We start from the raw sequence: 15,706 nt of genomic DNA on the forward strand, positions 1-15,706 counted from the left end.
TCCGATGCCAATCGTGACGGGCTAGCTAGCACTAGTCGAGTAAATAACAACAACCTATGAAAAGTAAGGTAGCTCCTGAAAACCCTTTCATGCCACCCATGTATCACTACTATTCAAACTTGCCTCGCTTCGTACAACTATATCCATCCAAGTTGCTAGCCCGTGTATTCCATAGCACGCAAGTCCGACAAATAGAAAAACCCCCATATCCGCATGAAACCTTTCCAGCCGGCGTTACTGTTTTCTTTGCCGCAAGACAAGACGATTGAAAATCGCACGAGTAGTGAGAGACCATCAAAACGACTCCGCGCGATGCAATCCAAGGATTTCCTTTCGCGGAGAGGGACCGCGAAAGTACAGGATAATGTAATTTGGCTGCTAACCAAGGAGGTGTCTGGATATAAGGGTGGTACAGATTCCCAAATATTGATTTGTTGAATGAAAATGAAAATGAATAAGCAAAGCAAAACAAGCCTACCTGCTAAGCCGGTCATGGTAATACCCGCTGCGCAATACAAAATAGTGTGTCCCTCTTGGCCCATTCGACCCACTTTAACTCTGTATGAATGTAGGGTTACTGAAAGGAAAGCAAACCCCGGTACACATTCAGGAGATGTAGGATACCCAGCTACACTCAGAGCTTCCCTTGGGATATATCCATACATTGGGGTACGGCAGGGCATGAAGAGTATCGGCTACGTTTGATATCGGGATCGTTGACCTGAGCAGTATCTCGAATCACTGTCTCATTTCTCGTTGGCTAAAATGCAATCGTTAGGAGGGCTACCGTGGGAGGGCTACTAGATTAGTACTTTCCTACTCGCCACATTCACACCCATTAGTATCTGACCATAAATATGGGGTTCTAAATCGGACAAGGGGCCTATATCCATCTGCCATTAGGTGAGTGACTTCGTCACACAAAGCAAGAGACTGCAGACCCCAGAACCAAGTAGCTAGATGACTGAACTACTCCTAATCTGCTATCACTGATAGGCAGGAATGAGGGGCGACAGGAAAAAGCAGACCAAGTAAAATTTCGCCCATACTCCTGTATGGGACTTGACTTCGAATATGCAACGAAATGTTTCTCCCTCCTAGGCTCCCATCAAAGTTCGCCTCTTTAATGACCCATCATGAAACAATGCAAATGCAAAATATCTATGCAAGATCCCCATCCTCAAGACCCACCAATTCCATTAACGCCGCTCATCAACACCACCTTAGGTTGCACAGGCAACTCAGTCGTCTGGTTCGACTTTGTGTTTTTGGTGAGACCCTGTCGTATTTTTAGAACACTGTCGACGATAACGGCATCGATGCCTTCTTTAACTTGTTGCTTCTCAAAGTCAGGATCATGAACCACAAGGGGTTAGAGGGAACAAACGTTGACTTTCTCGGCATCATTATTCAGCGCCCCGTAGCTGACACAAACCAACCCATTCTCCTTCACAACTCTCACTAATCTCGGGCTGTTGCACAGTGGTTCAGCAGCGCTCACTATGCCCAGAAGATTCCAGCGGCTTGCAAAGCGGATGGCTTCTTGCAGACTACTAGCTCGGATATCGCCAACTTTGCTTATGCCAGCGTCTGTCAAAAACAGAATCGGGATACTGGGTTGCTTGAAGCTTAGTAGCAGACAGATGTCTGGGTTGAAACTGCTAAAGATGATCTTGCGCTTCTTGCTAAAATCATAAACTTTAGCCAAGATAGTGTCCACGAAGCTATTCAACTCGACAGCATAAGCATCCATCTCTTGCTCTTCCGACTCGTGTAACATTGGATACTTCAGCTCAATGTTGAATCCGACGTTTTGATCAAGTTTGACGAACATCTCTTCAAGCGTCGTAAAAGGTGCTTGAATGAAATTACCACGAGAATTTGCTTTGTACCCCTTTTTCTTGAAATCCCGAGTGTGTTTCATTCTGTCCGCCATCTCGAAATCGGGTACCTCGTGGCCAAGAGAGAGTGATCGCGAGCGGTCCATACCACGAACAACGCGAAAGTTTGGGCTTTCCTTTAGTGGTGATGGTGGCCTTGATGCACGAGGGGTAGGGTCATTGACGTGTAGGAATTGCTCAAGTGTCATAGTATGGACTGGTGCATCGATGCCCGTCTCGCTGACAAGGAAGTCGTGGTAGATGACAGGTACATGGTCCTTCGTAAGCTGGACATCGAATTCAACATAGTTAGCGCCCAGGTTTGCGGCTGCAATGAAAGATTGCAAAGTATTCTCCCCAAGTTGGAGAGATCTGTTCGTTGACACATTCTTTCCCAGGCCCCTATGCCCTATGACCATTGTGGAGGACAACTCTTTCCAGTAAGTATGTTTCGCAGTGATTCCCATATTCGGATGAGAGAATGGTGTAATGACGAGGAAATTGAAATTGACGCATCCGATAACCTCAAGATTGGTACCCATGATGGGAACACTGACATCGCCTTGAAGGTTCATACGCTTCAAGCCGATTGCCTGTTTAACGCTTGATAGAATCGCGACGCCCCGTCCGACCTTGTTGTCTTCACTCCCTGTATACGTTGGGATGATGTCGAAATATAATTTGACCTTTGATGCATCTAGAGTAGAAAAGACGATAGGCTCTGTAGAGATATTGTCCTGAACTGGCAGATCAATAGTTGTGGGCTCGCCCTGGGCGCCGCTCGCAGTAACGACAACAGACAATGCTGTATCCAGTTGGGTCGAATGAGCTTCTGCAATTGGAATTTGGTCAAGTTTCACCGCAGGAGTGTCTTTTCTCATATCCATTGAGCCCAAGCTGACGAGAACAATGCTTTCATTTGTGAGATATCGATGACCAAAGGTCTTGACGGGTTCCGTAGTTCGGATGATGTTGCTCTGGGAGCTCTGGGCAGAACGGAGTGCTTCCAACGATGTTGGTTTTGGAGGAGATGATGCCGTCGTACTTGAAGAATCCTCTGAATCACTGCTCGAAACATCCGTAGCTTCATTGAGTATATCTGCAATATCCATATGACCTCTCAAGGCAGCGTGCTCTTGAGCAGTCCAGCCAGAGGCGTCGAGTTTCCTGAGGTCGGCACCCGCTATAATAAGTAGCTCCACTATCGAGAGATGACCATCAACACAGGCAACGTGAAGAGGCGTCCAAGAGAAAGTCTTTTCAGCAAGCTCAATGTTGATTTTCTGATCGCCCCCTTCAAGCAAGATCCTTGCGCACTCTTCATGTCCAAAACGGGCAGCGATATGCAAAGCAGTTTCACCAAGCTCGTCTTGCCAGTTTATATCGACCCCTGCGTCAACCAGAAGCTTGACAATTTGTGTGAGATTGGATTTCGTAGCCAGGGCGAGCACAGCGCTTGATTTAGAAATGTCTCTCCTCATAGCTGCCTTGCGGACGTTCGAGCCCTGCCAGTTCTCGGCTTTCAAAAGAGCCTTTGTAGTCAGGGGATGTCCTCCAATCACGCTGAGATGCAACGGCGCAAGGCCTTCGTTATCTTGCCATTCAGGGGCATCAATGCCATGCTCAACATTGAATTGGCCCCAGTCTTGCATGTACTTCATAACCAATTCGCAGATGACAACGAAGCCGAATTGAGCAGCATAATGTAAAGGAAAGCGGCCGTACGTATCCTTGCTTACCAACGATGCCCGTTGATGAGGCTGGAGGGAGTCGAGGACGTATGCAAGAAGCATGACCGAATCGTCATTGATGCTTAACAAGCTGGACTCCTTGAGTTTACTCATAGCTGGGCCAAGAGGAGGGGTGACTGCTGGAGTTAAAAACTTCATGTGATCCGGCTCGGGTATGATTGAAAAGTTCTCCTTGGGGCCGGACTTGGCACGTCCAATAGACACAACCAAGCGATGTAGACAATTTCGGCGATTGATATCATCTGCTTCTTCCAAAGACTTGATGTCTTTCAAAAAGAAACGAATGCACTTCTTCGACTTACAGGCAATAGCACTCTGCAATAGGTTGACCAATACTTTCTGCATTCCTGCATCGTCGGAATCCAAGTTGGCCTGGGCGAGGGTCTCTTTCAAAGTTGGAACATCATCACTTCTGATTGCTCCATCAACCTTATCCAGAAGACCATTGGGTAGGTTGACAATAGACCTCGAGGATACTCGCTTGAGGGTATGTGCTGAACGGACAGATAAGTTTTCATCGCGCACTTTCGTCTCGCCTACAGTTTCCATCCACTCATTTGCAGTCTTCAAGGCTTTTAAAAGAGCAGCGTTGGTGGCGAAAGGCTTCGGGTCGACTTTGGAAGAGAGGTATCGTTGTTGAGTGCACACTGAGGGCACCTTCTTGTCAAGCTTCTTGGTGATTTTCACAAAACCCCTTCTGTTCAACTCTCCAAAGCTTTGGAGATTTCTTAGTTGACCCCGCAGTTCCAACAGAGCACCCATGAGTTCGTCAACCTCATTGCGGTCCAATGTCTCCAGGCCTTGCTCTGGAAAAGCATATCTTTCCTGGAGTAATTTCAATCGTCTCGAAGCATCGGCGAATTTCTTGTTGTAAAATCCATCGACGGTATCGAGGTTGCGGTCGAGGGAGAAGAAGAATTCTAGAAAGTGACATTAGCGAGTGGAAAAGAAACCTGCTGGTGAAAGTTGGCACGTACCGGCTAAGTCGACATCTTTGCCTGTTTTGGCGGTTTCAGAGGCCGCCTTGATAAGCTTCTTCAAACCTTTGTAGTTGATGTATGACGCTGACCACTCCGGTATCTGATTGCGGGGTAAACTGTGAGAGAGTTGGCGATGGGTTCAAAACAGGATTTATGAAAGTTAAGGTATTGGCAGACTTACTTGCGTCCGAACTTCATGGTTGCTAATTCTCTCGAGAAGTCTCTTGGACTTTTCTTGGTGTAGAATATCTCTCCTTGCACGGCTTCGTTGGGTTGTAGCAGTAAGCGTCGCAATTGACGGCGAGGATACTACGTTGGAGATGAAAGTGTAAAGGATGAGAATAAAAGGCAGCTCGGGTTACCGAGGAGGTATCGAAACTGAGCTTCGCTGGTCAAATAAAAGTGCGCCCGAATTAGTAGCCATTCAGTCCGGATTCCAATCTGTATTACAGGTTCTTCTTTGGGTCCCTTCTTCTTAGAGGCGGGAAGACGGGCCTCGGGATGGAGGCAAGAGGTTCAGGGCAGTCTTGAATGTGATGGAACAAGGTAGAAATGGTGGGCGATGGGTAGCAATTAGGTAGAGCAGGATAGACTCGATGGAAGAGGTGTGTGTGCTGAGAAGTGTGAATGTCGAGAGGTATCGAGGCGTGTTGATGAATGAAGCTGCTATTCGTGCACGCTACTACTGTTAAATTTTGCAGCTAACTCCGTACCTAGGTACATGCCGGGCGGGTTCCGCTTCTTTGTTACCCGCTTGCAATAAGGGCAACTCCAATGTAAATCCCCAGGGATGTACAGTAAGTAAATGAATTAATGGATTCGTTTAGTGAAAATTAATTATTTTTCGTTTCTGCGGGTTTTCTGCTGGGTCTTATACTTGCCAACTTTTGTGCAACTCGGTGGTGAATAATAATGTAGTGCAGTCATGTACTCTATTTCTATCCCTTGTTAGTAGCCACACCGCTGTTCACACCGGTATACCCGATCAGCAGGTACAGAGTAAGAGTCTCTTGGAAATGCAGGAACGTCTCGGTTTTGTACCCCCGAAATCATCTGATATTGCGGAATAGAACCAAATAGGTATTTCAACTGGAAAAACAGGGAGTATTAAGAAACCTGCGGTTAACTTATTCTTCAATCTCAGCATCAGTAGCAAATTCTGACAAACGCCGGGAACACATGTGACATCATGTAGGGGGGTCTCCGAAAAATCAATACTGTACGAAGTAGTCTTCAAGGGTAGCAGTGTAGCACATCCGGTACAAGACCCAGCCAGCCATTGGGACCAAGAGCAGCTCTTTGCGGCATATGCAGGTTCTCTTTCACGCATTAGTTTGGTGGAGACGGTAAGGAGAATCGCCTTGGGCGGTAAGGCTTTATAGAAATCTTGTTATTTCGATGCCTTGCAAGAGACTTATACGTTTGTACCGTGATAGTAACAGAATCACCCTGTTGACTTGAAGATGCAGACAAGGAGGTCCAAGTGGCAGTGGAACATTGGTCTAGAATGCGCCGTCTCCGTGTCCAAAATCACATTGTAGTCAGAGTCTCCTAGAATGATATTCCACGGAACCCACAGTTCAAGGGAAGCGGACTCGACATGGTATTCGGAATGGGCCAGTTCTCCATGTAGGCTCACCAGGTAACCTCCAGAGCTAATACTATACGGTACGTGGAGACATCTCCTCTTCTCGGGAGAAACGGCAGCTCGCATCCATGAGACAAGAAACTCATTCCCAGTCATCAAGCTGGCTATGAAGTACACCGCGCAGCTGGGGTAATCTAGACTTCGGTGTGAGAATGTGTCGACATAAGCTCCGCTCGGTAGTCCTGGGGTATCTTGAAAAAGCGGGAATTCCTTCTTTCCTTACCATCCTCTTCCACGTCCTCGTCCTCCACCACGGCCTTGGCCCCGACCCCCTCCACGTCCTCCTCCTCCTCGACCGCCTCGACCGCCTCGACCGCCTCTTCCTCTCCCCCTTCCAAATCCACCGTCGCGTCTCTCCTCTTCTGGGGCAGGCCCCAAACTCATTCTCTCGTCTCTCCATTCTTGTGTTGCAAAGAACTTGTTCTCAATTCCGACCAGCTGGCAGTACTGTTGCATTTGCGGATTGCTGTACTCGACAGGTCCTTCGTTCACAATTTCTGGCATTCCGACGTGAAATATCGGAGCCGTTATGACAAAATTCTCCGGGATCTCCAGCTTGTCCGTTTTGACAATGTGTTCGTTGACCCAATCTTGCTCTTTCTCTATCAGGGGACGATAGTTAGCCTCGCCCAGATCTTTTGCAGGTAGGGCTTGTTTGTTTCCCAAAACAATACTTGGAGCAAATACTCGGGTTATTGCAAGCCATTCTGGATCGTACTCGAATTTGGGCTTTGGCCTTGGAATTGACTGAGATGCCGGGAACTCATGATTGGTTTTCGCATGCGGGTGGACTTCGAGGAGTTGTAAGAATTTGCGGCTAGGTAGACATTTATCTAATGCAAGAAATCTCACTGTCTTGTTGGTGACTTCGCGAGGTTTAGGTTGCCCAGGTACCTGTCGGGAAGATTGTGCTGAAGGTGCTGAAAAAGCAGCAGGTAGTTGCGCACGAAGGTCGGAAGGAACGGAAGATGGAATTGTAGCTGCAGCGGACACCTCGGGCAACTTTTTATCGCCATCCATATCTAATTCATATTGATTTGTAGTAGTGGATGTGGATACTGAACCGTTGGTCGGAGCAAGCTTGGGAGGCGGTAGCGTTTCTTCATCGTCCATGTCAAGATCAATTTCGTCTGCATTGTGAGCAGCTGCTGCAATCACCGGATCTTCTGCTGTTTTAGCTGGTGGATGATGGTGGTCTGCTTCAACTGACGACGGTAATGAGGCTGCATTGTCTTCTGTGGTATCTTCATAGCTCTTGGCTGCAGCAAATTTGCAATGCATGTGAGCTGCAAACCAATATGGAGGTCGAAGGCGATCCATGACATATGTTGCGGCTTGGTTACCTAATGTTCCTTCCTTCGATTCTTGTTCAAAGTCGGGTTTCCATCTGAACAATGCTCTTGAATCTCCATGATTCTCAATCGCTCGGGGCCAGTCATGGCTGATGCAGATGTCGACTTGGGATTTCAGCTGAAGGAGCTTTCGGATGTCAATCTCCCGGACGTGATAAATGGTTTTGACATCGTCTTGGTTGTAAGGTAATCGTTCGTGGTGATGCTTGTTGTAGTCTCTGCCTTTCCAGATGCCGGACATGCCAGCAATTCGTACTCCACCGACTCGTACAACATTGGCTGCCCCCATGTAATAGATATTTGGTGCGACCCAGCCACCATAAAAAATCTCCCAGAGATGACTGCTAGCTTCATGATTGCCTCCGATGAATATTGTAAGGTATGGTGCTTTGGCAGTTCCACTGTAGTACTTGTGGAAATCGCCAATCTCGCGGTATTTGACCGGGCAAGACATGACGGTTAAGTCAGAGGCATTTCGAACTGCCTGTGGTTGTTAGCTTCTGAACTTACTTGCAACCTGAAGGACATACCTGAAAGTCTCCCCCAATAATGAGGAGGTCAACCCCGTCCCAACCTCGAACCTCGCATGCTTTCTGCACTGCTGCGTAGATAGCATCCAGCGTGCCATGGCCCTGTCAAACATGTTAGATGAATAAAGAAGCAACACAAACTTGAAGAAGCAACCTACACATCCTTCAACAGCAATTCGCAAGCCCTGCCCCTCTACTAATGCCGGGGCGGGGTCCATCGTGGTGGAATTAATCCGAGGAGATGGTAATTTGGACGTGAAGAAACAAGGATTGGGGAAGTTGGTTGCTTAAACTTGATATAAGCTCATTAAACATTAAGTCTTCTGCAATGTGGCAGTGGTTGGAGTAATTTTCTGAGTGTAGTCACGACCAAGGATACAGTACTGTATTTTAGAAATCTGATGTTCGCTTCTTAGAATTTCTACAACATTCAATTAAAACCCAAGTCACACAACGCGTCGCTCTTATTAGCCATCTTCACATCCAAATTCGATGCGATTATCATGACATCTCCAGAATTATCGGCGCGTCTACAATACCTGAATGACTCCGCGCATCTCCTCGCAGCCACCGCTCCCGAGACGTCAAGGCACCTCATGTCACGACACGACTCCCTGCTCTTCGACAGCAACCTCGACCCACCAACTACACAGAAGCGCAAAGCATGCGGCGCATGCGGGAGTATCATGATACTGGGTTGGAACGGGGTTCTAGAGCTTAAGCAACCTGGACGAAAGAACACGCGTCGCCAGGGAAAAGTCTCAAACCCACAGAGAGCTGTGATCTACACATGCGATTGTTGCGGCAGCAAGACTCGGAATTATTTTCCTACCCCTCATCAAAAATACAAACCTAGAACAAAACCTTCCAAGACTGTGCCTATATTAGCTACGGCTTCTCCAGGGACTGCGCAGACAAAAGAAACCCCAAGCCTTGGACAGTCCTCGAATTCCAGCAGCAAGAAGCGAGCAAAGAGCAGGAAACAAGGCAGCCTACAAGCAATTCTAGCGAAACAAAAGGCATCAGAGGGAGCTTCTGCTTCTGGGTTTGGGCTCGATTTGATGGATTTCATGAAGAATGGTTGATAAACGGGCATCTGCAGAGAAATGCAGAGACGCAAATCTTGTACGACGCTCTCAAAACTACAATTATGGCAAGAGAGAAGCCTCTTTCCTGTTTGTTAGAGAGTCAAAGCATGTAAGAATTCTCTCTAGAGGAGAAATTACCCATCATTCCAGATGTACCACAAGACTCCAGGCGTTGGAGTATAGGATTGGCCCGATAGCTTTGGTCAAGCCAACCGGCAGACAGAGTCTATGGTATAGAGGATTCACATGTATGAATCACTCGAGATGCTAACGACCAGAAATCAGGAGCGGATGTGATATATGGCGCAATGGTTGATTAGCAAACTAGTTTCTAATACCTTCATGAATCGAATGAGAGCCAATGTTGTTCAGCAAAAACATCTGCTATTGATCCAGTACTGAGTTGCTTCTATTGGCTTCAGAGAGACGGCTGGGAGCTCTGTGTACTGCTTGTATCCAGCCTAGTGCAGTCAAAACCAAATGTCATACTATGGGTATCTTTCGCAAAGTCCTATGTGACAGACGGGCCATAATTCATCTCAGATATTTTGCCGTCTTTTCCTCTCTTTTGTACCAGTCACACCTTAGCTTTTCCATAATTCATATCATGCCAGAATGATTTGAGAGCAAAGCTGCGATCGACCTTCTATTAGATTCTAGCCTTGCCTTCAGCCTGACTACCAGCGTATCGCTAAGCCTTATCGCCAGAAAAATTTGTACTTAACCCCTCCATCACCCCACCAATATCCCCACAAGAAGAAATCTTCCAAGATGGCGAGCAATACCCAAGAAGATCCCAAGCCAGATGGCGCTGCCTTTGATGAGTTCTTTGATAGCATTGGAACGAAAGCAGAAAACCTCACGATCAACAAAGATGGCAAACCCGCCACCAATGGCAACGAGTCAACATCTCTTGAAGCGACCTCTGGAGAGCAACCAGATGACAATGAGCCCAGAGTAGTGGACGAGATAGAGAGTTTATGCATGAACTGTCAGGAGAATGTATGTATCCCTAAATCCTACCCTATATGGCAAAGTCTAACTCGCGCCTCAGGGAATCACTCGCCTCCTCCTTACTCGAATACCCTTCTTCCGCGAAATCATCATAATGTCCTTCTACTGTCCACACTGCAACTTCAAAAACGCCGAGATCCAATCCGCAGGAGAGATTCAGCAAAAAGGTGTCCGATATGAGTTGCGCCTCACCTCTGCCGCAGACTTCGCCCGGCAAGTGGTCAAGTCTGACAGCTGCATCGTTAAGTTCATTGAACTCGATATCGAAGTCCCAGCTGGGCGAGGGCAGTTGACAAATGTGGAAGGACTACTCAGCATGATTCTGGAAGATCTGGAACTACAGCAGCCCGAGAGAAAGGAACAGATTCCAGAGGTTTGGGCCAAGATCGAAGAGATTGTGGCGCGGGGCAAGAAGATGATTGCAGGAGAGAGTTTCCCATTCCGTTTATCACTCGACGACCCAGCCGGCAACTCGTGGATTGAACCAGATCAGAAGGACGGCGTGGGCAAATGGTCAAAAGTCGAATACGCACGCACAGCGGAACAGAACGAAGCTATAGGACTCGGCGGTGGAGAGGAGAAGGCGGAGGCACAACCACAGGCAACAGGGCAACCTACAGCAGCGAGTTTCGAAGATGACGACATTATACCAAATGAAGTCTACTCTTTCCCAGCGACGTGTCCTGGTTGCACAAAATCCTGTACCACAAACATGAAGATGGTGGAAATCCCGCATTTCAAGCAAGTGGTCATTATGAGCACGGTATGCGAGCATTGCGGCTACCGCTCCAACGAAGTGAAGACGGGAGGAGAAGTACCCGAGAAGGGCAAGAAGATTACTCTGAAAGTCAACGGGGCTGTAGATCTTGCACGAGATATCCTGAAGTCCGAGTCCTGCGCCTTGGAATGTCCGGAGTTACATCTTTCAGTCAATCCCGGCACACTAGGAGGAAGATTCACTACGGTAGAGGGTCTTTTGACGCAAGTCAGAGATGATCTGCACCAACAGATCTTCGACGTCGGGGACGAGGTTGGAACGGGTGGCGATTCTCTGCCTTCAGAAGCTAAGCAAAACTGGAAGAAGTTCTTCGACGAAATAAACGAGGCCATCAAAGGCGAGAAGCATTTCACGGTCATCTTGACAGATCCATTGGCCAGCAGTTATGTTCAGAACCTTTGCCTGCCAGACCCTGACCCGCAGATCGAGTCAGAGGAATACGACAGGACAAAGGAGGAAGAAGAAGATTTAGGTCTGACGGACATGAAGACTGAGGGCTATGTGGATGAGGTTGGGGAGGAGAAGAATAAGAGGTTAGAGGCAGAGAGAGTTAATGGTAGTAACGGCTAATTCGTAAATGTCACAAAATGGAATCGTTTTTAAATTATACTTGCTTTTTGTTTGTGCTTTCCTGTTTTTCTGTCAGATACTCGTACATTTCCATATGATACTAGCAAGCGCTTCTAGTTCATCCAGAACCCAAACCAAATGTATCGCAACACAGTAACCTCTTTATAAATCTGCGTCTGTATAGTCAATTCCCACGAGCGCATAATCAATCAGGCTACTTCATGACAAATAGTGACTAGGTATATGCTATGTAAGATTACAAAATAAAGGGGAAAAGGAGTAGCGTTTTTAATGACGAAGACCGGAGTGCTTTTGCGAGTTGGCGTTGTCTACCTCGAGATAGATGAGTAACACTACCTATGGGAAAGCAAGGGATATTAGCTTAATGTGCTACAGGAAAAGATACTTTTGAACTCTGAAGAGCTGTTGACTTACAAGTCTTGACAAGTGGCTGAAGGTCGTGGACGCGTCGATGTTGGTTGATGAAAGGTGAGCGCGCCGACAATTTATGCCTGACCAAAGATGAGGAAGCAGAAGAGCACTTGCAACGGTCTGCTACAGTGATGAAGGTGTTTCGAGTGATAAGAGACGACCGCAGACAGATGAGAAGAGGTCTGTCAAGACACAGGCTGTACATATGGTGTTGAAGGGGGACACGATCGGAGTTGGAGTTGGAATTTTATACGTGTTGACAAGAATTTCTTATTGGCGCAGCACGTCAGAATACCCTCATCTTTCACTCGGGATACATGCTCGGTGGTAATTATCATGCTCCTTGAGAGCGTTCGAGTAAGTGCTTTACCACCCCACATTCACAACACTTCATAATTTATAACCACAATGCGACCTGCATCCACACTAATATGAAGGATAGAAGACTTATTAATAATACTTTGACGTTATTTGTTAGGCCTTCTGGGAATGATTGGTATAAATATAACATTCGTCAAAGTCCGCCCGGAGACGGTCTAAGCATGTGGACGTGCTCCAGAGTCACTGATTGTTTGAAACCCCTACGATAGCATCGTATTGGCTTTGATATGTAAACCGATTCATCATCCCAGCTGAGGTGATATTTGAGGCTTGAAAATGTCTCGGGGTGAAAACTTTGTCTAATAATAAGTGGCGTTGCTCGTTCTAGTGAGTATTCCGTAAATCAAAAAATTCGTATTGCCTTTTGACCGTTCACTTACGCTCCGACATTGCATTATCCATAATGGTTATTAGAACGCCATTTACTCCATTGAATGAAGTAGTAAAGCATGAGAATCTTTCTCTCGAGTAGGTATATGAGGGTGCGAGTAGTTTCAACGGCTATCTAGTAATACCCACCCACTGTACTAAAGACCCTCGCCAAGATTACATGCGCAGTACCAGCACCCGAAAAGGCAATAATAACTCAGAGCTTCGGGGGGAAAAAGGACATTAACATCATAATATTTCTTCCACTTCGTGGACAAGCCAGCATCCTTCAAAGTGAGAAGTTGATATCCTCGGGAACCTCCTTCAGCGTACGAAACTTCACATATTGCCCACCCTCCGCTGATTCCAATACAGAATCAGCAGGGTGTTTCTGCACATACTTGAGCTGACCATTATCTATATACTCGGTGTACTGGATATTCTCGATGGTGACTTCCCTACCTGATAACAGGTCAGTCTGACGCGCTTGATATAGTTTTGAGATAATGCCACAAAGAGGGAGTTATTAACAGTCACATACCAGTTGAATGACCGTTCACACTAAGCTTGTATGGACGTAGAAGCAGAGTTGACTCATAGGTCTTCCCTTCATGGAAAATCCGGCCTGAAGTCCGTTCGAATAACATCCCGCCAAAGCTGTCGTTATCCCATTCAATAAACCGGTAATGCGAACCATTAATTCGTATAGTCTTTGAAGATTCGGCAGCATTAGTTAGTTGCAAATCCTTGATCTGTGTGATACCAGAAGGCGTCTTATTTGGTGTAAATGGTGGGCTGGCACCGGCTTGACTGTGCAGTTGGGCTCGAAGATCGCGGATTGTCTCGTCTCTCTTGGATATCTCTTGCGATTGACGAGCATTGATGGTAGCCTGGCTCTTTATCAATGCCTCTCCAGCTTTGACTTTCAAACGAAGCATACTGAACTCGCTTTGTCGGGTATAATTGAGGTCGATGTATTCTTTTAGATCTTGAAGGATGCGCTGAGGGAGTGGATCGGGTTGCTAATGGCAGTCAGTAATCAATCAGAACTGATCAAGATCCGAGGAACGTCTGTGAATTGTCTTTACATACGCAAAGCATCAATGAAAGCCTTTGAACCAGCAAACACTGTCTGAGTAGGGAATCGGAGGGTCAAAGGGGTTGCTTACCATTATTTCATCACCTTCCTCCGTACCTAGGGTAATTTCATCATATGCTGATGACTGACCCTCTGTCATCTTCGTGACCTCATTGAATTGGCTTTTAATCAAATTCTTGACCTCTGTCTCATTGCCTACCCGATATTTGCGATCGAACAGGATTTGATTAAATCTGACGCTTCCTAAATCAAACTGGAACTTGCTCGATACCACTTTCTTGTCATCTTTACGCAGGTAAAAGAGCAGCGCCATTTCTGACGATTTTCGAATCTTTGCATATACCTGAATATTTTCATCATCTTTGTGTACACCAACCAAGAGGGCAGCTGGTTCAAAGACAGGGCCACCAGGAGATGCGTCTTGATCATGAAGTCCTCTATCCGCGCGAATATTTTTGCGTAGATTTGTCTCCAGGGAAAGCGCTTTTGCCGAAGGGTCAAGCTGCCGAGTGAATTCTGGCTTGAACTTGACTTTATCAATAGACACCTCGTCAGTTCCAGACAACACAAGGTCGTCCCATTTTCGAATTATGGCCATGGGAGTGTCTTCGTCTTTGACAGCTTTGATGAGTAGACTGCAGGTTCTCAAAGTCAGTACTGTTTGCTTGAGAAGTTGAGATGAACGTTGAAACTCGACAGTATTAAGTGTAAGGCCTTGATTAGAGGTTTTGGAACAGCGAATAAGAGGGAAGTTGAAGAGACTACTCACCCGTTTGGCTCGAGAAGTATAGCATGGATTACCACCCACGGCTCGTCGACATGGCATCCAATCACTGTATGAGCCCGCAAGATATCTGCTTTGGCCTTCTTTTGTGCTGGAGAACCCGTATCATCTTCCGAATCCATTGCATCTATAGACATCGCAGAGCGATCCGTTGCCTTTCTCTTGGGTGCAGCCGGATTGACAATCGGAGGAACTGTGGCAGGAGATTTGAATGGCATGGTTGTTGCGGATCTTGGAGTAGGGGCCTTTGGTGAAACCTCTGTGGCTGGGAATCCGAATGGCTTGTGCATACTTGCTACGGATCTTGGGGTAGGGGCCTTTAGTGAATCCTGTGAAAAGTGACTTTAGTATCTCTCTTTTGAAATGATGTTCTAGGAATAGTGAGGCTCCAACTTACAGCCATACGCGACTGATGTTCAGGAAATTGGGGACGAATCCTAATAGCCAAGTGTTAGAAGGCTCTGTGAAGTTCGCCCCTATTCCTGTACCCGCCGGAAATGAAGGTTGTGTCATGTAAAGAGAACTTACATAGCACGGTTGTCACTCAATAACATAAACGCCGGGCAGTTCATTATGAGGGCATGTGGAGATATTGTTGTTATGGCAGACTACCGAAAGGTCAAAGTAAACAAACATTGGTATTTACCGTTTTCTAGTTTAGCGCGCCATTGACCGCCCTCGAGCTCGTTTGAATATGGGGAGGATGGTATCGCCCAAGAGTTGGATTTAGGTGGTACTACAATTATGTATTCTGAAAATGTAGGGGGAATTTATGAAGAGAAAATCGAACCCAAGGCGGGAAAGCCGTATAAAAGGTCTGGGTAATAGGACCCAGTAGGCTATCAATAATTTCTTTGCACCTTGCCAAAACTCCTCAAGGGTTTTGTGTCCACTATTTCTGCTGCCATGTATATGTGAATTGCTTCCTCTGGTGGCGCTAGCCACCTTGGGATTTTTTCTGGCACCATATCTGACCCATTTGCGATACATTATTCCGTCAAAGCAAACCAACTTCCCAACACAGGATGGACGACCATAATATGGAGAAGG

General features: G+C 46.7%; 4 protein-coding genes across 4 annotated transcripts; 2 read left to right on the forward strand and 2 right to left on the reverse strand.

The window, feature by feature from the left end:
* Positions 1-1,180: 1,180 nt before the first annotated feature.
* GDE1 (Glycerophosphocholine phosphodiesterase) lies at positions 1,181-4,809 on the reverse strand (the record flags this gene model as incomplete). The annotated part of the gene is made up of 4 exons (XM_031150305.1): positions 1,181-1,339; positions 1,388-4,551; positions 4,609-4,727; positions 4,793-4,809. 4 exons carry the CDS (start codon positions 4,807-4,809, stop codon positions 1,181-1,183), a joined length of 3,459 nt encoding a protein of 1,152 aa, XP_031004952.1.
* A 1,669-nt stretch (positions 4,810-6,478) lies between these two features.
* Positions 6,479-8,359, reverse strand: dbr1 (Lariat debranching enzyme; the record flags this gene model as incomplete). Its single annotated transcript, XM_031150306.1, has 3 exons — positions 6,479-8,095; positions 8,142-8,243; positions 8,300-8,359. The coding sequence occupies 3 exons, from the start codon at positions 8,357-8,359 to the stop codon at positions 6,479-6,481; spliced, it is 1,779 nt and encodes a 592-aa protein (XP_031004951.1).
* Positions 8,360-8,644: 285 nt separating this feature from the next.
* Positions 8,645-9,226, forward strand: LHYA1_G005360 (uncharacterized protein; the record flags this gene model as incomplete). Its single annotated transcript, XM_031150307.1, has 1 exon — positions 8,645-9,226. The coding sequence occupies one exon, from the start codon at positions 8,645-8,647 to the stop codon at positions 9,224-9,226; it is 582 nt and encodes a 193-aa protein (XP_031004966.1).
* Positions 9,227-10,000: 774 nt separating this feature from the next.
* On the forward strand, positions 10,001-11,591 carry ZPR1 (Zinc finger protein; the record flags this gene model as incomplete). Its single annotated transcript, XM_031150308.1, has 2 exons — positions 10,001-10,231; positions 10,284-11,591. The coding sequence occupies 2 exons, from the start codon at positions 10,001-10,003 to the stop codon at positions 11,589-11,591; spliced, it is 1,539 nt and encodes a 512-aa protein (XP_031004967.1).
* Between the last annotated feature and the right edge of the window lie 4,115 nt (positions 11,592-15,706).

Source organism: Lachnellula hyalina (genome assembly GCF_007821495.1).
Source record: "Lachnellula hyalina strain CBS 185.66 chromosome Unknown contig00076, whole genome shotgun sequence".
Classification (NCBI taxonomy): domain Eukaryota; kingdom Fungi; phylum Ascomycota; class Leotiomycetes; order Helotiales; family Lachnaceae; genus Lachnellula; species Lachnellula hyalina.